This window comes from Gopherus evgoodei, chromosome 3 (genome assembly GCF_007399415.2).
Source record: "Gopherus evgoodei ecotype Sinaloan lineage chromosome 3, rGopEvg1_v1.p, whole genome shotgun sequence".
In the NCBI taxonomy this organism is placed as follows: domain Eukaryota; kingdom Metazoa; phylum Chordata; order Testudines; family Testudinidae; genus Gopherus; species Gopherus evgoodei.
This window is the reverse complement of record NC_044324.1, coordinates 142,905,607-142,932,731: the sequence shown is the minus strand read 5'-3', so window position 1 is coordinate 142,932,731 and position 27,125 is coordinate 142,905,607. Positions and strand designations below refer to the sequence as shown.

At 41.2% G+C, this 27,125-nt stretch overlaps 1 protein-coding gene across 1 annotated transcript in view; it reads right to left on the bottom strand.

Annotated features, from left to right (window-relative positions):
• Positions 1-27,125, bottom strand: part of DISC1 (DISC1 scaffold protein) — a 405,341-nt gene that overhangs the window by 229,113 nt on the left and 149,103 nt on the right. Inside the window, 2 exon segments of the mRNA XM_030556889.1 lie at positions 22,028-22,263; positions 25,669-25,798. Coding sequence (XP_030412749.1) covers positions 22,028-22,263; positions 25,669-25,798 — 366 coding nt within the window.

Below are 27,125 nucleotides of genomic sequence, written 5' to 3'. Positions count from 1 at the left end.
AAGCCCTGGGCAGAGTTTCTATCCCTGGCGGACCTTGCTCTACTCGGCATCGGAGACCGGTGCTGGGAGGCATACCGGTATGGGGAAGGAGATCGGGACCTGCGACCGGAGCGGTGCCGGGAGGTCGACCGAGATCTCGAGGCTCAACGTCGGGAGTGGCTACAGGAGTCGCGGTGCCTGGAGCCGGAACGGTGCCGAGAGTAGCATGCCGGCGAACGGGATGCCAACCGGTGCCATGAGTGCGACCGGTGCCGATGAGGAGAACGGTGCCGGTACTGCGAGCGGCGTCGGGAGCGGGAGCGTCGTCTGGACCTAGAGCGTCTGTGGGACCGCGATCTTCAATGGTGCCGGTCTGCTGTGCCGACAGAAGGTGGTCTTATCAAGGCTGGCTTGCCTATAGACTGTATTACCCGCACTGGCAGTGCCAGGGGTAGAGGCAGCGCTGACTCTGACATTGCAATGAGATCCCTCGCCGTTGAGAATGTCTCCAGCGTGGATGGGATAGTGAGCTTTACCATGGCACGCACTGGGGAGCTAACAGGCACTGGAATCAACGGTGCCGAGGCAGTTGTTGGCGCCGGGTGATCCAACTGAGATGAGCTCTCTGGCTGCGGTGCAGGCGGCACAGATGCAGCAGGAGTCTTAGTCTTTCTCAACCTCAGGGAGAGGGAGCAGTATGGAGCCGACTTCGGTGCCAGCGACGGTCAGTGCTGAGATGCCTTGGTAGTACCGGCGCGGTCCGGTGCCGAGGAGACGCCTCTGCCTGCCGATTGGCCAGCGCTCGGTGCTAAAGGTGGAGGGGTGAGAGCCACCTCCATGAGGAGCTGTTAAAGTCTGAAATCCCGCTCCTTTTTTATTCGTGGCTTGAAAGCCTTGCAAATGTGGCACTTAGCCGTCAAGTGCAATTCCCAGAGGCACTTCAGACAGGAGTCGTGTGGATCTCCTGTTGGCATCGACTTGCGACAGGCCGAGCACGGTTTGAAACCCAGTGAACTGGGCATGGGCCCCGGCACTGGATGTGGGGAGGGGCTAACCCCTGAACCTCTCTGAACTATATTACACAATTTATATGTTTATAGCATAGTTAAAGAATAACTATATAAAAAGTTTACAACTATGTACACAATAATGAACGAAAGAACTACGAGCAGCTAGGGAAGTGGACGTCAGCTAAGCCGCGCTCCACTGTTCCAACGACCGACACGGGCAGTAAGAAGGAACTGAAGGGTGGCTGGGTTGGCAGGGGTATATATCTGGTGACATAGCGGTGCCACTCCAGGGGGCGCCCAGCCGACCCACCGAGTGTTGCTAGGGTAAAAAGTCTTCCGACGAACATGCACACGGCGCATGCACACCTAACTGGAAAGGATATGAGCAATCACTCGAAGAAGAAGAACTGCTTTCTGCTAATTAGAGGCAAGTTTCTGGTCTCTTTCCTTTAATTTTGTCTGCAGTCCCACCTCTCCATTTTAAAGGTATTATATCCAGATACTTAGCCTTCCAAGAAAGAGGGAGGAGGGGACAGCCTTACACCAACTAGCAGGCAAAAATCAAGACAAGATTATTTCTATATTCTTGAGACTCACCGATGGATGAACCTTTTCTACCCAACTGGGAGCTTATATGCCATGATGAAATATTTATACACCACTGTGGTAAAAAATTTATACAGAATATAAACAGTCACCATAATTACACAGTAATGGAATGTACTATAGTATGCTGGTTATGAATATATGGGAAAGTATCAAGTACAAAAATAATTTAATTCCTACACTGGTGCAAAACTGCAGGCTGATCTTCACTAGTAGCTGAGGGCTAGTCTACACCGGCAACGCTAAAGCGCTGCTGCGGCAGCATTTTAATGTGACTTGTGTAGTCGTAGCAGAGCACTGGGAGAGAGCTCTCCCAGCACTCTTAAAAAAAAACCCACCTCCACAAGGGGCATGGCTCCCATCTCTGGTGCACTGTCTACACTGGCGCTTTACAGCGCTGAAACTTGCTGCACTCGGGGATGTTTTTTTCACTCCCCTAAGCAAGAAAGTTGCACCGCTGTAAAGTGCCAGTGTAGACAAACCCTGAGTTAGCACACTCCAGTGAGTGACCATACTGCAAAACCACCTATGTGTGTGTGTGAAAACAAAGTGATATGATTAGCAGCACAGCGAATGAATTAGCAGTTAATGAGCTGTTGTAACTTGAGCTGCTACATTTTCACAGCATTACTAGCTCAAGCAGCACTAGTGCTTCACCACATGCCTCCCTCAGGACAGGCCAGCTAGCTCAACCTTCATTTTAGTGGATGGACAGGAGTCAGAGTGAGGCAAAACCTGAGCTGTACCTCAAGCTAACAATGCAGTGAAGACAGGCCCTCTGTGAATTGTTTCCATCTTGATCCTGTAAGGATTGAAAGACACACTACTACTTCATAGCAGCAAGTATCCATCCATGCACCACCACCTTCACCTAAAAGATCATTCTATTTCCTTCTATTTCACTCACCAGATCCCTGCTTAAAACAAAACAAAACCACCCACAACACAACAAAATTATGCCAATCATTACCAGGTTCGTTTGCTTGAATATTATACCCCTATCCTCTGTTCTTGAGCCTTTTAGATTGTAAACTCTCTGGAGAAGTCACTGTGTCTTTTTCTGTGTTCATACTATAATGAGCACAAGGAGGCCATGATCTTCTGTAGGGCCTTTGGGAATTACTACAATATAAATGTTTAGCAGTAATCTGTTAAAGGTCACCTAATCTGACAACCAGGTTTATATTCAATTTGCAATAAAGTGAAAAGTTTAACTGTTGAATCGAGGACTCTTCTGTTATGCAAGCCAGGAAACATCTTTCACTTTCTCATATACCTCATAGCGTATATACATTATGGTCAATTTCTAAAAGAGTGGTGTCCTTTTTGTAGGTATAAACTGGACAAAAAAAATTTGTACCTGCAATCCAACTCTGAGTGTAAATCAGGCAGGCTAAAACTACTCACCGTTGCACTCACAATTCATTTTAACAGCTCAGAAATGTAGACAGATTTTGAAGGCACAAATTTCAACTGCAAACAGGATGGACCAATCCTCAGCCCGTATGAAAACATAGCCCTAAGTCCAAATTCATACCAGATGTGAGAGCATCTCCACTGCACTCAGCAGAATCAAGTAGTACACAACATATCTGAATTTGGTATGGTATTCAGATTATATGCAATGGGCAACTTGAATTCAAAACAACCCTTTAGAGAATCCCTCATCCCATAAAGATATAAAACATCCGTTTAATACAAAATTTGGAATATACTAGAGCTTTTAATTTATGAAAGCATTTCACCATAATATATGTATGAAACTTGCCTTCAAATTCTAACATTTCAAGATCTGAAACAAAAATTAAGCACAACATCAGAATTGAAAGAAGAACATTACTGATTTTTGTAAAAATGTCTGAGATTATTTTTAAGACCGCTTTGTGCTCATGCCATTATGGTAGCCACTCAAGACCTATAATCCACAACTCGTTGCATCTAGACTTCCCTATCAGATATGAAGTTTAGAATGAGATATTGAAGAACCACAATTTCTTAAAGGTTTGAAAAGTGAACACATTATAACAACAAGTTCAACTTCCCCATCACTGCCGCTTTTCTGATTCCCAGACAAAAAGTTCTTTGACTTGTTCAAAAGATGAAAATACACAGATCAGACTCTATGAAAGTCTTTGTATTGTCACCACTAATGGCAAGTTAAAAGTTCTGACTTTCAAAAAAGTCTTTGTTCAACTCTTAATGAAAGAAGTCAAATACAACACTCAAGGGTAACCATATGTTGCAGCCTACATCAAGGGGAAAATATAGCAAAATTCTATTTAGAAGTCAGAAATGCAGAGACGTTTCTTGGCCTTCAGCAGACTCTACAATATAAATCAATCAAGCAATCAATAATTCCCTCACACGCTTATAATTCCCTGTATGAAAGCATCTCAGAATGCTGAGGACAGGTAAAAAGACCAGTTTTACATTGTGACAACACTATACTAAATAAAAGGACACTTAAGACTAGACAAACAAATTACCAGGACTGAGTGTGTGAGAGAAATTAGAAAAAAATCATCTCTATTTACCTGGAAATTCTGTTTCTTTGAGCAATAAGGCCCACAGATCCATTATCATGGGTAGGTCAGCCTGCTTGCAGCTTGAAGGCAGAACCAGAACCATCAGTCAATGGCAGAAAGGAAATGCCCCACCTCCTGAAATTTGTTCCAGTTAAGACAACTTCCACAACTGGGATAACTCAAATCTAAATTTCCCAAATTACAGATTGTGTTAAATATAGTTAGATGAAAAAGCAAAACAATTTCTTCTAACACAGAGCCTGGGAAATTCCCCCTCATAAAATAAAATCAAATGTCTAGATGTCAATTTCCATCTTTCTTCAGTATTATCAGCTTGTCTGAAGGGTAGGCTAGATGGATCCTATTACTCAAAGAAAAATAATTTCAGGTAAGCGCTGATAGATATTATTATTCTTCATTTTGCTAATGTCCACAGAGCCATTACAATGTGATTTTCACAGCAATGTGTCTCCTGAGTGGGAAGCAGGATTACCCTTAAATATGGGCATACAAAATGAGGTATATTATATATCCTGCATTTTCTCTTGGGCACTACAAGATGGAGAAGACTTCTGCCAAAAAACAGTACTGGCTGAAGATTGATCCAATATGTACAATTTTGGTGAATTTATGAATTGATGGCTATGTGGTCGCCTATCAGAGCTTAATGCAGAAGTCATGATTTTTGTACCCTTAGAGTGTCACTTCTTCTAACCACTACAGTTTGATGCTTAACAGAATGAAAAATATTTAGTTTAGTTCACTTTAGTTCTTCAGTTTACTTTGGGAATGAATACCATGAGAATTTGAGAACTACCTATCTGAATTAAAAGTGAAACGCTGTGTCTCATCTGAGAAAATTCGGACCTTTAAAGCTCATCTGATTGGAGACAACCATGGGGTGATCTACTCCAATGGACAGGAAGCGTAACACCACCTCCTGCAGGAATTCAATCTAAAGAGTACTGAGAAGAGTAGAATGAGATTCTGAGGTCATTCTCTACAGCCTTGTGGGGTAGGAAGTATGTTTGGCCCCAGGAAACATTTAAGTGTTCACATTTGTGTAAAACTTCCTTTTCTTGAACATGCTGATAACAGAGACCTGACCTTTTTGTTTGGACACTCTAATACACATACAATCAAATTCTCCTGGAGGAAATCAAGGCTAGGTTTCTTTGTTTAACAAGTGATTAAACTATGGACTTTGCACCAGTCATCAGAATAAGTTCTATCTGGTGACTTCTGTTTGGGATCCACAAAAGTGATAATCATTTGATCTAAATAGCCATATTGAACCTGGTCCTAGACGGACTGTTTTTTTTTTTTTGCAACAGCAGACCTCTGCTGAAGAGAGTCACCTAGAAAATCAGTACTAGGTTCATCAGCGATAAGACTCACATGGCCTCTTCAGCCAGAAAAGCAATGCTGCTCTCTCTCCTTCCTAGCTTTTGCAGGTTCTAGAGAGCAGTGGAAAAGATGATATGGCATATAGCAGAGATAATACCAGCTTTATGAGAGGTCATTCACTACCTTACATCCCAGGTACTGACACATGGAGAGGACACATGGCACTCTACAGCTGTTTACAGATTCAAAGAGGCCAATCTCCAGCCCATCAAGTTGACTTGCAATGAGTGAGGATATTCCTGAGTGCAAATTACATTCTGCCTAGTCCAACTTCTGCCATGTAAGTCTTGATGCTCATCCAGCCAGTGCACATAGAGATACGAAAATTGCTCTGCTGAGGACAAGGAAGTCAATTTTCTCTCTTGGATCAGGCTGATCATGTTCCTCCTAGTTTATTATGAAAACCTCATCAGACATGTTGACTGTCATGACCAGAACAAGTCTGTGGTCCATGGAAGGAACAGTGGGAGGAAGCTGGGCCCAAAAGACCCCTTACTGTGACTTCCAGAATGGGCAGCATCCATGTTGTGTATGATTACCTCAATCCACAGCCTCGCTCACCTGATGGGAGGCTGCCGAGTTCCACTGTCACAAGCATGGCTGCTGGTGTGGCCTCTAGAGACTTAGGCACAATCTTTCTTCTGTAGTCATTCCGCCGACACTGAAGGAAGAGAGGGAACTACTTGTTCCTGGAGCCAGTTTTTCCAGATCTGCCTGATTCCTTTTCTGCCCAAATAGCAGGTCGCAGGCAACCATGCCAGGATTAGGCTGTAAAAGAAACTGTTCTTTACCTGCAGAGCCAACCGAGCCTCTCAACAAGACATTCAATAAGGTGATGAGGCAAAAGACACAGGCCTTTACTTTTGCCTCTGGCTTTTGTCAGCCTAGCTTTCTCCCAAAAGCTAGTGGGGATGCCAGCTGTTGCAAATACTTTAGGGAGGAAGGGGAGATAAGGAGACAGTCTCCCCAAAAGGCAAATGCAGCCTTTTGGATGCGTCTGAGAATTAGACAGACATATTATTGAGTCAAACTGTTGTTCAAGACATTTGAAATAAAGCTTGGAATTTCCCTCAGAAAAATTCTTCACTGCAAGGGCTGGTTGAGCTGCAGGCTGCCATGGGAGCAGGGTATTCCCCCGTTGCCAGCAACTGACAGGTCTGGTTTACTCCAAAGCTGCACGCAGGCTGAAGTACCCACTGTAACACATTTGTGGACCTCAGCATGAAGAAGAAAGTAGACAGACCACTGTACAGAGAGTTACAGCAAACCAAACAGGATAGAATAAAATATTTGTATTTTAAGAACACCATAATATGAGTAATTAAGCTCATTTTACATAATTTAGACTAACTGACATATACACATACCCCGACAGAGAACATTTTACAGCCTTGTGCTAAGCTTTAAAGGTGAAATCACACTATTGTGAAGGGACCTATCATAAAGCCCTCTATGCCACTTAACCTCTGCAATAGTTTCCATAAGGAGTGGGCACTGCGCAGGGAAACACAAACAGAGTAATCATGAAAGGTGACCTCTGCACCCACCTCACGCCATGGAGGAATTCAGTGTTGGCCACAAAAGACATGTCTACACAGCCAGAGGAAGTCAGCCTCCCAGTCCAGGCTGACAGACTCGGACTAACGGGCCTCAGGACAGCTCTCTAAAAACAGTTGTGCAGATAGCACTTTGAAGTTGGAGCTCAGACTCGACATTGGGCTCTGAAGCTTAGGGAGGGAGGCATGGGCATTCATAAAGGTGAGCACAAGTGGGTCCTTTGGGGTTGGACAAGAGAGGAGCAGTTGGATCCTTATTTATGCAGATCCAATGGCCCCAAACTCCTAGATAAGAAGGGGATAAGAATGACCGACAGAGAGAGCAGCAAAAAGGAGGGCAACTCTGCAGTCTGCCTGTACATTAAATGCGTGAATACTGTCTCCCAACCCCTGCAGGTTTTCACACATAAAGCTAAATTAATCAGGTCATGTGAGAGGCTGGAAAAGAACATCAATTTCACTCTAAGAGCGAGCTCTTCCTCACTTCCATGATGCCTTAGATCAGTGGGTGATTATCCTTGGCTGCAGTGGCTGCTATGAAATGGTACTTGCTGCCCCAGTGCACCTGCCTCAGCCTAATTCTCCTCATTTGGAGCGGAGGACTGACAAATTCCTTTGCTTTTTCAGACACAGAATCACAGAAATGTAGGATTGGAAGGGACCCTCAACAGATCATCTAGTCCACGCTCCTGCAATCAGTAGGATGAAGTATTATCAAAACTAATGTTTTTCAAACTTTTTGATACTAAGGACCAGCTGTGTCAAGAAGATCTCAGGGACTGGCGCCAGTCCATGGACCGGTCATTGAGAAACGATCATCCAGACCATCCCTGACAGGTGTTTGTCTAACCTGGTCTTAAAAACCTCCAATGATGGAGATTCCACAACCTCCCTAGGTAATTTGTTTCAGTCCTTAACTACACTGACAGGAAGTTTTTCCCAATATCTAACCTAAATCTCCCTCAATGCAATTTAAGCCCATTACTTCTTGTCCTTTCCTCAGTGGAAAAGGAAAATTTTTCACTCTCCTCTTTCTAACAGCATTTCACATACCTGAAGACTGTTGTGTCACCCCTCAGTCTTCTCATCTCCAGACTAAACAAACCCAATTTTTTCAATTTTTCCTCATAGGTCACATTTTCTAGACCTTTAATCGTTTTGTTGCTCTCTTCCGGACTTTCTCCAATTTGTCCACATCCTTCCCAAAATGTGGTGCCTAGAGCTGGACACATTACTCCAGTTGAGGCCTTATTAGTGCTGATGGGGGAAGAATTACCTCGTGTCTTGCTTACAACACCCCTGTTAATACATACTAGAATGATGTTCAATTTTTTGTGACAGTAATCCACTCTAATCCCCAGATCATTTTCTTCAATACTCCTTCCTAGGCAGTCATTTCTGATTTTGTATTTGTACAATTGATTATTCCTTCCTCAGTGCAGTACTTTGCACTTGTTCTTATTGAATTCCATCCTATTTATTTCAGACCATGTTCTCCAGTTTGTCAAGATCATTTTGAATTCTAATCCTGTCCCTGCTACCCCTCCCAGCTTGGTATCCTCCACAAACGTAGTAAGTGTACTCTTTGTGCCATTATTCAAATCATTTATAAAATATATTGAATAGAACCAGACCAAGGACAGATCCCTGCAGGACTCCACTTAATATGTCCTTTGAGCTTGACCATGATCCACTGATAACTGAATATAGTTCATCTAGGCTGTATTTCCCTAGTTTGCTTAAGAGAAGGCCATGTGAGACAGTATCAAAAGCCTTACTAATGGACATCCCCTCTACCCTCCTTATTGTGGCTCCTTTGCTTGGACTTCTAATAAACTGTTGCAGAGAGAGACTGAAAAGAGAGAAGGAATAACTAAGTGGCGATATAATAAAGGGGTACAGAATAATGAATGGTACACAGAAAGTGGTCAGAAACATCTATTCAACCTCTCTCACAATGCAAGAACAAAGGAAATGAATGAGGGCCTCAGGATTTAGCTATATACAAACAGCACCTGTACACACAGCACCACTGAAATGCAGCCACCTCTGGGAGGGCAAGTGGCAGCTAGGCAGTCACACAACAGTTGGGGGAATGAGGCGATTTTAGTCAAGGTTACTGGGACAGATCCCTACTCTTAAGAAAGTGCTATAGAATCTTTAATGTTCACAGATAGCAGAGAGGACCTCAGCATAAGGTCTCATTTGAAGAACACCCACACAATAAACACAAAACTTCCTTTATCTCCATTGGCAGGATAAAGACTCTGCTGACTGGGACCTATTTATAAATTGTACAGTCAATTGCCTTGAACTTTGGTTCTTTATGAAATATATTCAAAAGACCATATAACGAAGGTCATTCAGGTTTATGGCTATAAGCCAATGATAATACAGGACAGGAAAAAGGTTCTATATATGGAGATATATCTATCTCATAGAACTGGAAGGGACCCCGAAAGGCCCCCTGCTTTCATTAGCAGGACCAAGTACTGATTTTTGCAGCAGATCCCTAAGTGGCCTGCTCAGAGACTGAACTCACAGCCCTGGGATTAGCAGGACAATGCTCAAACCACTGAGCTATCCCTCCCCCAGTCTCCAAGAAGCCGTTTTATGCAGCAATATTACATTCACCTTACACACAAGATGTGCTCCCAAAGGAGTACTGACAAGTACCGCAAAATGAACCCGCCAAAAAAAAGTCAGCCTTCATCACTCATGCCGGGGTGTATGAATTTAATGTGCTCCCTTTCGGGCTGCAGAATGCACCCGCCACCTTCCAAAAACTTGTAGATGGTCTCCTAGAGAGACTGGGAGAATCTGCAGTTGCCTACCTCCATGATGTGGCCATTTTTCTGATTCACGGGCAGAACACCTGGAGCACCTAAAAAAAGTCTTTGAGCGCATAAGGCAGGCAGAACTAACTGTTAAGGCTAAAAAGTGTCAAATAGGCTTAAACAGAGTGACTTACTTTGGACACCAGGTGGGTCAGGAAATTATAAACCCCCTACAGCCCAAAGAGGATGCTATCCAAAAGTGGCCTGTCCCAAAGTAAAAAAGAACAGGTCCAATCCTTCTTAGGCTTGGCCGAATATTATAGGCGATTTGTACCACATTACAGCCAAATCACCGCACCACTAACAGACTTAATCAAAAAACACCCAGCCAAATGCAGTTCAGTGGACTGATAAGTGTCAGAAGGCCTTTAACCAGCTTAAAGCAACACTCATGTCTGATCCTGTGCTAAGGGCCCCAGACTTAGACAAACCATTCCCAGTACCACAGATGCGTCCAAGCATGGTGTGGGAGCAGTTTTAATGCAGGAAGGACCGGATCAAGAATTCCATCTTGTCATGTTTCTCAGTAAGAAACTGTCTGAGAGGGAAAGCCACTGGTCAATCAGCAAAAGGGAATGCTACACCATTGTATACATACTGGAAAAGCTACGCCCATACGTTTGGGGATGGCGTTTCCAACTACAAACCGATCATGCTGCACTAAAGTGGCTTCATACCACCAAGGGAAATAACAAAACTTCTTTGGTGGAGTTTAGCTCTCCATGATTTTGATTTTGAAACAAAACACATTTCAGGAGCTTCTAACAAAGCGGCTGATGCACTCTCCAGTGAGTTTCCAAGAATCAACTGGTAAAAAATTGTTCTTGGAATGTGGGACATATTGTTAGTTTTTATACAATCAGCAGAATGTCTAAAGTGCATGTGTCTTATTAACTCTGTTTTCTCCTGGAGCTCCAGGAAGAAATCACAGCCAGTGTGGAACCGGCTGTCCAACACTATCTGTGATTTGGAGGGTGTGTCATAACTATAAAGGGAAGGGTAATAGCCCTCTTGTGTACAATACTATAAAATCCCTCCTGGCCAGAGACACCAAAATCCTTTTACCTGTAAAGGGTTAAGAAGCTCAGGTAACCTGGCTGACACCTGACCCAAAGGACCAATAGGGGGACAAAATACTTTCAAATCTTGGTGGGGGAAAGGCTTTTGTTTGTGCGCTCTTTGGTTTTGGGGTCGTTTGCTCTTGAGACTAAGAGGGACCAGACATCAATCCATGCTCTCCAACTCTTTCTGAACAAGTCTCTCATATTTCAAACTTGTAAGTAACAGCCAGGCAAGGCGTGTTAGTTTTATCTTTGTTTTCTCAACTTGTAAATGTTTCTTTTGCTAAAGAGTTTACCTCTGTTTGCTGTAACTTTGAACCTAAGGCTAGAGGGGGTTCTTCTGAGCTCTTTGAATCTGATTACCCTGTAAAGTTATTTTCCAATCTGATTTTACAGAGATGATTTTTACCTTTCTTTCTTTCATTAAAAGCTCTCTTTTTAAGAACCTGATTGATTTTTCCTTGTTTTAAGATCCAAGGGGGTTGCATCTGGACTCACCAGAAATGGGGGGGGGGGGAAGGAGAGGGAATGGTTAATTTCTATTTGTTTTAAGATCCAAGTGTTTGGATTGGTGTTCACCAGGAACTTGATGGAGAAGTCCCTCAAGGTTACCCAGGGAAGAGTTATAGTACTTGGGAGGGAGATATTTGGGGTGGGGGGGGAGGTAGACAGAGTTTCCCAAATAACTCAAATAATTTGAGTGGTGGCAGCAAAACCAGATCTAAGCTGGTAGTTAATCTTAGGCCATGTCTACATCTAAAATTTTGCAGCGCTGGTTGTTACAGCTGTATTAGTACAGCTGTATAGGGCCAGCGCTGCAGAGTGGCCACACTTACAGCAACCAGCGCTGCAAGTGGTGTTAGATGTGGCCACACTGCAGCGCTGTTGGGCGGCTTCAAGGGGGGTTCCGGGAACGCGAGAGCAAACCGGGGAAGGAGACCAGCTTCACCGCGGTTTGCTCTCGCGTTCCCGGAGCCACCCTGCAAACCGCAGGGAAGGAGACCTGCTTGCTCGGGGTTCCGGGAACGAGAGAGCAAGCCGGGGAAGGAGACCAGCTTCGCCGCGGTTTGCTCTCTCGTTCCCGGAACCCCGAGCAAGCAGGTCTCCTTCCCTGCGGTTTGCAGGGTGGCTCCGGGAACGCGAGAGCAAACCGCGGGGAAGCTGGTCTCCTTTCCCGGTTTGCTCTCTCGTTCCCCGAACCGCCGAGCAAGCGGTTCTCCTTCCCTGCGGTTTGCAGGGTGGCTCCGGGAACGCGAGAGCAAACCGCGGCGAAGCTGGTCTCCTTTCCCGGTTTGCTCTCTCGTTCCCCGAACCGCCGAGCAAGCGGTTCTCCTTCCCTGCGGTTTACAGGGTGGCTCCGGGAACGCGAGAGCTAACCGCGGCGAAGCTGGTCTCCTTTCCCGGTTTGCTCTCTCGTTCCCCGAACCACCAAGCAAGCGGTTCTCCTTCCCTGCGGTTTGCAGGGTGGCTCTGGGAACGAGAGAGCAAACCGGGAAAGGAGACTAGCTTTGCCGCGGTTTGCTCTCGCGTTCCCGGAGCCACCCTGCAAACCGCAGGGAAGGAGAACCGCTTGCTCGGCGGTTCGGGGAACGAGAGAGCAAACCGGGAAAGGAGACCAACTTCCCCGCGGTTTGCTCTCGCGTTCCCGGAGCCACCCTGCAAACCGCAGGGAAGGAGAACCGCTTGCTCGGCGGTTCGGGGAACGAGAGAGCAAACCGGGAAAGGAGACCAGCTTCCCCGCGGTTTGCTCTCGCGTTCCCGGAGCCACCCTGCAAACCGCAGGGAAGGAGACCTGCTTGCTCGGGGTTCCGGGAACGAGAGAGCAAACCGGGAAAGGAGACCAGCTTGATTACCAGAGGCTTCCTCCTTCCACGGAGGTCAAGAAAAGCGCTGGTAAGTGTCTACATTGGATTACCAGCGCTGGATCACCAGCGCTGGATCCTCTACACCCGAGACAAAACGGGAGTACGGCCAGCGCTGCAAACAGGGAGTTGCAGCGCTGGTGATGCCCTGCAGATGTGTACACCTTCAAAGTTGCAGCGCTGTAACTCCCTCACCAGCGCTGCAACTTTCTGATGTAGACAAGCCCTTAGAGGTTCTCATGCACGTCCCCACATCTGTACCCTAGAGTTCAGAGTGGGGAAGGAACCTTGACAACTGTATACATCACCTAAAACTACATTACTCAACCAGCTTTCTACCTTGTTTTCCTGGTACCATGGTGTACCCCTTATCTCTTGCTCTGAACAAATACATTCCAAATATCAAGGGGCATGAAGGCAAATCCTAGGTTTGTACTAGGGTAGAATAATTATTCATCTTGTCCTCCCCTACCAGTTGATATGGTAAAATAATCATATGTCCTGATCTTGACAACTTTCTTATCTACTTAAGCCAAAGCTTACTTTAGCTAACTCAAGGTATTCTGGGATATTTAGCATAAGAGAACAGGATTATAAGTAAAGGTATAGGCCAATTTAGGCTATATAACTGCTATAATATTTGTGCTCAATGCTATTTGTGATTAATGCATACTAATATGTATAGCAGATAATATATATTACTACTTTGAAAGAGACAGACAGACAGACATGCTACCCAGCATATATTAGTCAACAGATCCCCAAATGCTATTATGTAACTAATCATGGGGATGGGGTGGGTTAAAAATGGATAAAGCTCCAATTTGCTTAGCTGTCTTTTAGTCCCTCTAGTCCCCATGGTTTGTTCCATAAAGGTGAAAGAGCCTCTCTTGAAAATATGTAGAAAGAATAAAAATATATATCTGTAGATTATTCTGTTTTTGTCCAAATATAATGGATACAACTTCCTAACTGTTCGGTAAAAATGCAAGGGTGGCAAGGTCAGGTGAGGCTGCAAGACTCCAGAGCAGGCAACTGTAAGATGTCATGAACAGTTTGGTTTGTAACCACTACCATCTTCTTGCCCTTCCATGCACAGACCTCTCCAAACACACACACACACACACAGGTACATGACTTATCTCCTGCCACAGAAACTGATAGCTGCTACAAAGCTCCACTTCTATCCCGCTCCTCACACTTGCACCTCCCATACATACTGCCTTTACCTCCACACAGGGTAAATAAGTAGATCAATAAGCCCAAAAATGGAGACAGAGAGAGAGAGAGAGAGAGAGTGAGTATGTGTGTGTATATATATTCACTAGAGAAACCTACAACATGTGCAGCATATTATCTGACAAACAGAAATCCTTTCAGAATGGTAAGGTACAGTTAACTCTACATTCTCTATAACTACAGCTCTTTAAAATTGACATTTTGGTTTAAATGCAGATGCGACCAGTATGACTGAACCCAGATTTCCTGGCTGCCTTCCATGTGCCCTGCTAACTGAACCAACAGGTCAACAAGGGATGTCATGGGGGGACACACTTTGTAAAACAAACTGTGTGTACAGCAAAATCCCCTAATGATACCATATGTATGTACAGTGCAGTCTGAATGGCAAATCTATTTTTCATATTGTTAAAACATATTGAGCAACCATGTTTTTCTTTCTTCTCTCTCTCCTTTCTCAAATCAATCTTTCTAAAAAAGAAGATCTTTTGACTCAATCCGGTTTTGTCCTCAACTGAGTTTGCTGTATGGTTCAACAATATTCCAACTAATAACGTTTTCACCCTCTGAGCATTTGCACTTCACTTTGAATTAATCTTTGTCAGATAAGCCCCAGGCAACCTTACAGCAGAGTGGACTGGTTAAACAAAACTTCAAGTTCAGTTCCTGGAGCCCCTGGCCATGTCAGTACTGCAATAACTAATCCAGAGAAAAGAGAATTTCCGTATCTTCAAAAGATCACGCACACATTGTGGAACTAATTTCTACCAATTAACATTTGGTGTGTGACAAGGATAGAAAGGAAGGCAGAGTGTTTCAAGTGTGTTGAAGGATAATTAATTGAATTTCTGTCTTGAATGGCGTTCAGCTTCACAGACAGTCAGTGCGGTGAAATCCATTTTAGGGATAATGTCCTGCAGAGTCACATGCCCAGTCTCACGTGTAGATGTGGGTAAAATCATGTCAGGCAAAATACTAAATCAAACTGTGAAACAGAACACAAAACAAAAGTGAAACAGACTTTCTTGATTTTCACTGCCCAACAGAGAAATGCAACAAAGAGCATGGTGTCAAATGAACTGAATCTTTAAAATTCTTTCACTTAATAATCTGCGGTTATAAATTACATAAAGAATTTATTTTGTTTACAACATGTAGTTTTTAAATTGACAGTATCCCCTCTGTGTGTGGTCACCCATCACAAGGTATTCAAAGAGCTTCAAAACACAGATCCATCTTTCTTTGACTATTTCCAAAATGTCTCCTTTAGATGAGAAAGAAGAATTGTGCCAAGTGTAGAGCTGAGAACTCCTGTGTTCCAATCCTAGCTCTGCCACAGCTTCACTGTATGACACTGGGCAAGTGACTTGCCTCTTTGAGCTTCAATTTACTCATAAGTACAATATGGATAGCAGTACTTAGACCCCTCACAAAGCTGTTATACAGAGTAGTTTGGGGCCCTGTCTCCATGGCCAAAAAGGCCATGTTTTTCAATCATGTTAGCTCAATCAAAACAGCTTAACACAACTGAAAGCATCATCAAGATGCAAGCTAACATATTTGAAGCCACATTAGGTAGCCATGTTTTAGCATAGCATTCCCTCTGTCCCCTGAGATAGGGCCCAAAGTAGTGTATATAAAATGCTTTGAGCATGAAAAAAGCAATGTAAGTGCTAAGTATTACAGTTATATACTGTAAAGCCTTTGTTTTCAAATAACCCACCACATAGAAAAGATTAAAAGAAAAAACAAAACGTGCATCAGTAAGCTTGAAAAGAATGTTTGAAAAGAAAATTGATTAGCTTGGAACAACACTGAATCCACATTACAATAGACATTAAATACTTTGTACTCTAGCTTTTGTACAAAAATATTTGTGCAATTAGTCTCCCTCTAAGAGTTTTTTTCCTTCTTCTCCAAAGTTTGCTTTATTTTGTTCCTATTGTATAATTAATAACATTTAGACCAAAGGAAAGCAAAATAAATTTTATTTTTACAGTCAATTGTGAGTTGCTGAATGAATTTAATTACAGTACACATTATTTTAAGGGATACTTGACAGCAGCCTTGCATTATTCTATTGCTGAATGTGATTTATAGATAAAATAAATAAGGAAAGGGCACTTTACAGCAATACTTTACTGGCTGGCATGATGCAGTTATTAGAACAGATACACAATATCTGCAACCTGGTACCCAGCCACCTGGCCTTCAAACCCATCAGTGCTGAATGAGGCTCAGCTGTAAACATCAGCACTTGTAGTTCATATGTATAGATTCATTTGAATAATAAGTGGCTCAAGTTTGATTCATTGATCATACAAATAGCTCTGAACTAGCTTTAAAAGAATTTTAAATATTTCTTTTTTATGCTTCATAAAATAAAATCCACATTACCAGCTAAATCTCTTTCACATTAGGAATAAAGAACCTCAAAGGTTACAAACTCAAAACTGAACTCTGCTAATTTTGACAGGGTATTTTAACCTGTTAATTGACATGTAAATATCTTCCCCAAGGAATGTCAATTCAGAATAAGTTGACTAAAAGAGAAGGACTTTTTCAAGCACATAATTTCAAGTATGTACAAGCAGCCTTAAATTATTATTTATGCCAGTTGCGCTATTTTACAGTTGCAGCTTTTTTAATACATTACAAAGGGGTAACAGAGCATTTACTGGACCAGGTATAGATCAGTGTGACCTTGGATATGAGTGACTTTACAGTCTTAAAGAAAAACATCAATCATTTGGCACAACCTAGAAGATTGAAAATTTGCCTATTGTGATGAATGAACTGCATTTATTGTAGGAACATATCCCTCCTGACCCTCAGGACACAGAAAGCCTTGAATACAGCAGAACCAGCAAGGTTCTCCTGTGGAAGCTGCAGGGAGCCCATGCTAGGAGTCTGCAATGCCTGCACACCATGCAGTACACCTCTAGAGGTGCTTTCTGCAATCCAATATAGCACATGGTTTTGAGACAGAAAAGAGACAGGGCAGGTATGGCAAATCAGTGGAAATTCGCCTTCCTTTACACTGAGGGAGGACAGTGGGGAACAGCTGGAACAAAGTCTACTTAAGCCAAAGACAACCACAGCAGTAAAGTAACTTGGAGAGGAGATTGCATTCCCACTCAAGCCACACAGAGGTGCCAGCACACAGAACATGGTTTGCACAAAGGGGCTGAGTGCAGGATTTGGATCCATTATTCTCACTTATGTAGTACCGTAAGTCTGCATGATCTTTGTTGACACAAAATCGGACAAGTTCCTGTCCCCAAAAGCTTATAATCTAAATTAGGTGGGAAAACACCACATTGTTTTCAAGGGGGAACCGGAGGGGAAAAGAAATCATGACAGAGAATGTATACAGCAGCAAGTTAACTGTTACATTATTTCTGAGCCCATTACCAATGATGTTCCCCACACACATTTTTTCCCTAAAGCAGAAACTTTACTTATGATGCTGGTACCATGAGACCCCAATTGCAAGAGTTCCTACTTACTCATATAGTGGTCTAACAATCTGCAATTATTTAGTTTATACATTTTAAAAGAACTTTCAAGATAGAACATGTCAAGTATAATTAAAATCACTCATTGACAGTGTAAGAAAGAAGAAAAAGATTGAATATGCTCCTGTAACCAAATCCAAAAATAACAGAAGGTACTGGAATCAAAGCATGGTCTCTGGCAACTGCTAGGCCACCAAACTGCAAGACAGTAGACACAAATTTTCACACAGCATAAAAACAGACATGGGAGCTACAGAACAACAAAATAATTCAAGTTACCATTGCCCACATTCTAGATTAAAATTTCAGAGATGAAGCTTTCTTTGGACGTTCTTCTGAAAAATTTTTTAAAATAAATTAGCACATACAAACAGCAACACCTCATTAATATTAATAAAACCAAAACAAACCCAGTAAACGTGAAGGGTAAAAAGGAAGGGGAGATAAAAATGTATATAGGTGATCATATAGAAAATAAAGTTATGATAAACAGGATTCTTTTCTAAGGTCCTGCTGGCATATAAAGACAGTGGGTAACATTTTCAAGGAGACTTGGGAGCTTAAGTCTCATTAATATTCAATGAAGTGACTCAAGTCCCTTTTGTAAATGGGACTTGGGAACGTTTGAAAATGTAACCCAATATGTCTCTACTCCTGTATTTACATTTAGAGAAGCCATCAGGCTGGGAACCTAACAAAATTATATAAGTATTTGTGGCACCTTAGAGACTAACAAATTTATTTGAGCATAAGCTTTCGTGGGCTACAGCCCATTTCATCAGATGCATAGACTGGAACATACAGCAAGAAGATATTTATACATACAGAGAATATGAAAAGGTGGAAGTAGCCACCTCTCTTTGGAGTCTGTTTCTGAATTTTTGTTGTTGTAAAATTGCCACCTTCAAGTCTGTCATTGAGTGGTTAGAGAGGCTAAAGAACTTCAAAAACAGACTCCAAAGAGAGACTGCTGACCTTGAATGAATATGCAAATTAGATACAATTAACTTAGGTTTGAACAGAAACTGGGAATGGTTGGGCCATTACACTAATTGAATCTATTTCCCCATGTTACGTATCCTCACACCTTCTATGGGTCATCTCGATTATCACTTCAAAAGTTTCTCTCTCTCTCCTGCTGATGATAACTCATCTCAATTGATTAGCCTCTTACAGTTGGTATGGCTACTTCCACCTTTTCATGTTCTCTGTATGCATAAATATCTTCTTGCTGTATGTTCCAGTCTATGCATCCAATGAAGTGGGCTGTAGCCCACGAAAGCTTATGCTCAGATAAATTTGTTAGTCTCTATGGTGCCACAAGTACTCCTGTTCTTTTTGAAGATACAGACTAACACGGCTGCTACTCTGAAACCTAACAGAATTATGCATCCCAAGATGCACCCTTCTTCCCTCTCTTCCATCTCTATTGTTTATTCTTATCATTCAGAATGTGTCTTTATTTAGGATGGAAGCAAGTATATCTTTTTAATCTTTGTCCGCATGGTGCCTAGCACATATTTTGAGCATGCAAGGAATAAATTATACTTACTACATTGCCAGTTCAGGGAAGAAAGTATATGTGCTAGTAAATAAGGAGCATGTTGAAACTGATGATTCATTAATAGCTGAGGGAATGAAATGCTTTTTGTAAATGTGTCTTTGATCAAAACAAAAAAGGGGAAGAATTTTAAACAACTGATAAGTCTCGTCAAAATATCTACTGACCAGGGCTATCAATTAATCGCTGTTAACTCACACGATTGACTCAAAAAAATTAACTGAGATTTAAAAAATGAATCGCAATTAATCCCACTGTTAAACAAGAGGATACCAATTGAAATGTATTAAATATTTTTGGATGTTTTTCTACATTTTCAAATATATTGATTTCTACTATAACACAGAATACAAAGTGTACAGTGCTCACTTTATATTATTTCTATTATAAATATTTGCACTGTAAAAATGATAAACAAAAAGAAATAGTATTTTTCAATTCACCTCATACAAGTATTGCACGGCAATCTCTATTGTGAAAGTATAATTTACAAATGTAGATTTTTTGTTACATAACTGCACTCAAAAACAAAACAACATAAAACTTTGGAGTCTACAAGTCCACTGAGTCCTACTTCTTGTTCAGCCAATCGCTAGGAGAAATAAGTTTGTTTACATTTATGGGAGATACTGCAGCCTGCTTCTCATTTACAATGTCACCTGAAAGTGTGAACAGGCATTCGCAGGGCACTTTTGTAGCCAGCATTGCAAGGTATTTACGTGCCAGATATGCTAAACATGCATATGCCCCTTCATACTTCTGCCACCATTCCGGGGAACATGCTTCCATGCCAATGACATTTGTTAAAAAAAACAGCGTGTTAATTAAATTTGTGTCTGAACTCTCTGAAGGAGAAATGTATGTCCCCTGCTCTGTTTTACCCACATTCTGCCATATATTTCATGTTATAGCAGTCCCTGATGATGACCCAGCACATTGTTTGATTTATGAATACTGTCACTGCAACGAAGGTACCAACATGAGATTTCTAAAAATAGTTACAGCACTCGACCCAAGGCTTAAGACTCTGAAGTGCCATCCAAAATCTGAGAGGGACGAGCTATGGAGCATACTTTCAGAAGTCTTAAAAAAGAGCAACACTCGAGACAGAAACTACAGAACCCAAACCACCCAAAAAGAAAATCAGCCTTCTGCTGGTGGCATCTGACTCAGACGATGAAAATGAGCATGCATCCATCTGCTCTGCTCTGGATCATTATTGAGCAGAACCCGTCATCAGCATGGACGCATATCCTCTGGAATAATGGTTGAAGCATAAAGGGACATCTGAATCTTTAGCGCATCTGGCATGTAAATATCTTGTGACACCAGTTACAACAGTGCCATGCAAACGCCTGTTCTCACTTTCAGGTGACATTGTAAACAAGAAGCAGGCAGTATTATCACCTGCAATGTAACCAAACTTGTTGTCTGAGTGACTGGCTAAAGTAGGACTGAGTGGACTTGTAGGCTCTAAAGTTTCACATTGTTTTATTTTTGAACAGTTATTTTTTTGTACATAATTCAACATTTGTAAGTTCAACTTTCATGATAAAAAGAAATTGCACAGCAGTATTTATATTAGGTGAATTGAAAATACTATTTCTTTTGTTTTTTACAATGCAAATACACCGCTACCTCGATATAACGCCACCCGATATAACACGAATTTGGATATAACGCAGTAAAGCAGTGCTCTGGGAGGGCGGGTCTGCGCACTCCGGTGGATCAAATTAAGTTCAATATAACACAGTTTCACCTATAGAGCGGTAAGATTTTTTGGCTCCCAAGGGCACCATTATATCGAGGTAGAGGTGTATTTGTAATAAAAAATAAATATAAAGTGAGCCCTGTATTTTTTATTTAATTGTGTGATTAATCACGATGAATTTTTTTAATTGCTTGACAGCCCTACTATTGATAAAGAGTGGCTATATCAATCCTTGGAAACTCTGACTATGTGCAAATCAATTTGTTCAGATTATATAATTCCAAGTGTATTTGGGTTAGCTAATGAATGTATTATTTTATCCAAAAAAAACTACATTCAAAGAATGTTAATGTTAAAAAGTCAAGCACTCAAATGTTAGGAAACGCCAGAATTAAGGCTGCCTGTTCAGCTGGCCAGCCCCATCCCAAAAGTGGGCAGTTCTAATAGGGTAAAAAGTGTGACAAAGCAGCCTTGGAGAGATGCTAATTCAGGCTCTGCAGGTGGCCACAAATTAAAGCTGCCATTCCCTGGTAAAACCCCCAGAAAGGATGTTCATGAAAGCCATTATCAGAACAAGACTAAGGAAGGAAGGAAGGAAGGAAGGAGAAGGATTACTAAACTCAGTTTGAGCAGTTGACATTGTTTTTCCAAATTCAGTAATACTCAACATTTGTCTGTACAACACAAGGCACAGTCAGAATATTAATAAATAATAATAATAATAATAATAATAATAAGCACTATTGCAAATCCACTGATAATGTGAAACTGAACCAGGTATAAACAAAAAGTGTTAATTGTCCCAGCTGAACAAAATGTAAAGAATAGACAATTTGTAACAGTAAGAAGCAAATAAGTTTATTCAGTCTGAAAGACATATAAAAATAATCTGTATTATTAAAAACAGTGCTTTTAAAAAAAATGCAATTTTTTCCTGACACTGTCCCTTTAAAGTTTATATTGCAAGCACAAGGCTTCTTTTTTCTATCTACATATTTTTGATTATCTGGCTTATTTTTTATATACATTCCTCTGAGTCAGGTAACCTTTGAGCAGCATGAGGGAAAACAAATGGAAGTTGATGCAATGGTTCAGCAGTATAGCTACAACATGTCATTGAAAATATAATGGAAAATAATTAAAATGCATAAATACCTCTTTATGGTCTCAGGGAGATCCAAACAAAATGGAATTTGATAGGACGATGCTAAAGTGTCCTCTAAGGCCTTGCTTATTTCCTGTAGCTCTCTCAAAGATACACAGCTAAGCAAGGCAGTCAACTCGCAGTCCTGCAACTGAATAAGCCTATCTTGCTCTTCAATATCTCCTCTTAATTGCTGATCTTTTGCTTCTAGCACAGCCAGCCTTGCTCTGAGGTCTTCAATTTCTTTCTGCATGGAGTATAGACCAAAGTTTATCCATTAACCTTGTTAAGGAAAACAAGTCTGCTGCTAATAAAATACAGTATATTATAGGTAGTGCAGATGGCAGTCTATAGTGAAACGTGCCAAGCACTTTCCATTATAACACTTTTATAAGGAACTGAAAATACTTTGCCAAACTTTTGACTGTTTGGGCTGAAGTTTTCCATAATGGGTGTCTGCTTCAGGCTGAATTTTTTTGGAAATTTTCAGCAAAAGACAGTTTCACTGTTTCTCAGCCCAAAGTTAGGGAAAAATACATTATTTTACCCATGTGGTTAATTTCTTATAGACATTTTATTGAGATGCTCTAACACTCCATGCACTGGAGCAGCCACTTGAAACTTGGCTGGAGGTCAGCCCAGTGTCAGAGATATACCTTTTGCCATCCCTGTGAAAATCTGCTGAAATCTGGCCAAGTTATGGACCTATGAAAAATCTCAGTTTGCACATGCTCAGTAGAGACTTGTTAGAGTTTGGCAGCTAAATTCTCTGAAGATTCCATCTAGACTAAGCATTCCATCTACATTAGTGCTGGGCTGCAGGAGCTGAGATTAGACTTTCCCTGCAATTGCTCCTCCCATCTGTCAATGTGATGTCAGGCACAGGAAAAGAAAGAAGGAAGACTCTGTCACCTATGCATCAATACTCCACAATTTAAAAAAAAACACAAAAACATAAGAAATAGCAACATTAAAAACCCTACATTAATAAAACATTACAAGATTGCAAAGTCAAGCACTGTTGTCCCAACTTAATTCAGCCCTTTGTGTATTATCATAGTCTTTAATGACATGATCATGCACTAATTCTCAATAGGACTCCTGTGTCATTTTGTGCACAGGATGGTTGGGGCTCTGGGAAGGAATCACGGCTGTATAGTTAATAAGGCTGTTGACTTAGCACCACTGCCTCATTTGTTGCAGAAGTCAGAAGGTAGGTAGCGAGCAAGGCAGAGGATTGCATGGAAGAGAAAGAATGATCTCATTGTCTAGACAGCTGAATGCTAGTCTAGAGAGCTGAATTCTATCCTTGCCTGTGCCACACAGTTTCTCATCTTCTGGGTGTCTAACACCTGGGGGCTCTGATTTACAGAAATGGTGAGTGCTCATAACTGCAAACAAAGTCAATGATAGCTGTGCTTCGAACACATTAAGTATTATAAAATGATACATTCTCTGTAAAATCAGGCCCTAGGCATCACAAAATGGGCACAGAAAATTAATGTGTATTTTGACATTAATGTCTGTGTGTCTTAATTCTCCATCTGTAAAATGGGAATAATACTGTCTTTCCTCCTAGGGGTGCTATGAAGATAAATTCTTTAATGTTTGTGGAGCACTCAGATATTCTAATGATGACCACCACAGAAAACCCCCTGAGGAAATTAATAATTCTGTATTCAGAGCAGGGTTTGAATAGTGTGTTGGGGCTACACATTGAAGAATAATGAGGATAAAATGGAACATTGAATAGCTGCTCATTCAGTAAGCACTGTTGAGCCTGTGCACTGAATGAGGCCAGGGTCCTGTCAAAAACACAGTATGTGAGCACATAATTAAAGACTGTGTCATAATGCATATACACAAGAGGGCTGAATTAAGGCTGCAGAGGTAACCTTGTATTCAGCATTTCCTAATTTCTGACAGCTTGACTTTGCAACCTTAACATTCTTTTAATATAGTTTTTTGTATATAATTTAAATGTTAACAATATTCAGTAAGGCAGTAATGCTCACTTTATAAAAGATATATTTTAAAGTTTGCCAGATAGTAAAAATTATTCCAACTTTTTAATTGTATTACTTAGCATAAGAAGAACCAGTTCTTGCACATTAAAGGACCAAATTAGCTCAAAGAATTCAGCTAACTGCAATGTTGCACATTAGATGCATCAAATATTTTCTTTTTTCTTAGAAGTAGCAACAAGAGAACAGAGCAGCTGATGTTTCATCCCACAGGCATTTGTCAAGGAGATAAAGGTCAGCAGGCCAAAAACATCAGTTTTGTTTCTGAGAGTCTCAAATCAGGTTTTTGGTGGGCACAAAGAACATTTCCTTCTCTGTACTATTGGTTTGGGAATACTGCCAGAATTTTAGTTAGCCTCACTTAATACAAAGTCCTCCACATTCTTTGAAAATGTTCTAACTGTAATGAGTGCAGTAAGAGACTTATAAGGGAGTGTACAGGAAGATGAACAGAACTGGTTTTATAATACAGTTTTCATTTTCAAGGTATCATAAAACATTTACATTACAATTAATTAGATACTGGTATTGCAGAGCCTGCATAAGCAAAAGAGAAAGCTACTATACACTTAAAAATAGTTCACATGCATTCTTGGGGAACTGAAACCTATTTTTGGCTAGTAAACTGCAGTTATCTCCTGCTCTTTTCCAGAAGTGTCATGGGAACTTTAATGTCCTCTTGGGCTGCCATGCGAGATGACAGAAAGGATCTTAATTTAGCACTGTTATCTAAGAAATCCTGTTTCTTTAATCTATATGCTTCTCACTTCACCTCTTCCTACCACAGGATACTGAAAAAAATTATAAACAAGGAGCCCTGAAGTAAAGATCAGAAGAGAATGGCTACAAGCCTCTAATTAACCCTTCAGGATAATTCATTCTTCAGTGTAATCACTAAAGTTGATCAGGAATATTAGAGAAAAGAGGGTTTCATTCTTAGGCAATAAATAATAGATCCTTTTTGGTGGTGAGGATATGAAGAAAGGATCTAAACTATAGTTGAAGGAGTTTGAGATTATTTTTACACAAACATGACAGCAGCAGTCATTTAAACAGTTAACATTTGTAACCATTACCACACAGATGCGTTCTATTCTAAATGGAGAGGGAGACCATGGTAATCTCAAGTATCAGTGCATAGTCACTATTGGCAAATGCTGACTTTTTAATGACAATCACTGTGTCCCTACAAAATGTACAGATCATCTTTCATGAACAAAAGCTGGCAAATCACATACTGATAATCAAATCTGAAAAGAAGTGACAAGGAGATTGCATTCTTCAAAACTCTCTTTTTGTCTTCAAATAAAAACTTCTAAAGGTCAGTGAATCATAGAGAAAGCAAATCAGGCTTGTGAACATAAAGAGCATACTTAAAAGATAATGAGGAAAGCTAAAGCATGCACATGAGCAACTGAGCCTTCAACTCCCCTTTGTCTGTAATGAGATTCACACTACCCCTGGCCAGTCATCACTGAGATAATCAGCTGGACTACAGCCAAGTCTCTAATTGCTGCACAGAAGCAGTATGCTATACTATCAGTTTGTTTAATTCATCAAGAACGCCTACAAGCTACATTTTCCCCACACTAGTGGTTTTTGCCACAAAACTTTAAGTTTCTTCTTACCTGTAACCATTGCTTTTCTTGAAGAAGCTGATTTCTTTTTGTGGTTGAAACCTGTATCATCTTTTGGTAAGCAGGACTCAAAAGTGTTTGCTCGTTTTTTTGCCAGAGCTGCGCTTCTTCACTTCCAACCCTTTAAAAATGACAAACATTTATATTTAATGTGACTACTGGGTATTCAATTCTGGAAGACTGAAAGGAAATGTACTGTGCCACCCTAGGAGTTGTGATGGCCCATCATCAAAACAGTGTCTTAATCTTTAAAACAACTTTATTTAAGGAACTAGAGTGCTTTTTCCTTTACCCTTCCATATTCCCCTTATTTTATCAAGCACTGACTGTTTTTACAGCATCTCAAAGGAAAGAGGAAGACAATGATTCATATAGCTTCAGGCTTCCCCCAGCTATTTAATTTTTCAGCATATTCACTCATCACTGTAAGAACATAAGAACGGCCGTACCGGGTCAGACCAAAGGTCCATCTAGCCCAGTATCTGTCTACCGACAGTGGCCAATGCCAGGTGCCCCAGAGGGAGTGAACCTAACAGGCAACGATCAAGTGATCTCTCTCCTGCCATCCATCTCCATCCTCTGATGAATAGAGGCTAGGGACACCATTCTTTACCATTCCTGGCTAATAGCCATTTATGGACTTAGCCACCATGAATTTATCCAGTTCCCTTTTAAACATTGTTATAGTCCCAGCCTTCACAACCTCCTCAGGTAAGGAGTTCCACAAGTTGACTGTGCGCTGTGTGAAGAACTTCCTTTTGTCTTGGATGAATGGCTGGAGGCAAACTAAGGAATGCAATTTCCCAATCACCATTGAGAAAATTATTCAGAAAGGAAATTTAAAAATTATCTGGAGCAGTTTCTGAGGCTTCTGTCGGCTTTTGGAGATCACACTAGAGATCAGACAGAGTCTGTGCTATTTGATGCCAACTTTGGCCCCTCTCCTACCTAGAAAGCTCTTTCAAATTTACAGTCAGTGGGACTCTTCACAGTAGTAAGCACTATGCTCAGTAAAAAAATGTTTGCATGATTGGGCCCGAAGGTAATCAATACAGTACATTAAGTGTCAAATTTATAATTGGCCTCTCAAAATGAACCTGCAAATAGTGCAGACATGATTTCTTATGTTTTTCCCTACATTTGTGCAAGCAAGCGAGTAATGGCATTTCTCTGTCCATTTATGCATACAAGTATATATGGGTTTTCCATAAATGTTACAGGTGCATTTTTAACATCTCACTGAAAAACTGTGGTCCCAAATAAATACATCTGTCAAGGACAAATTTTCAAACATGACTTCTTAAGATAAGCCTGCAAAATTTACTTAGATATCTGTTGTATATAATACAATTAACTTGACCACGTGATTATTGTCTGCATGCATAAATGAGTGTCTTGCACACAGAAAAGGCAAATCATATCCATTTTGCAGACACATCTCAGGTGCA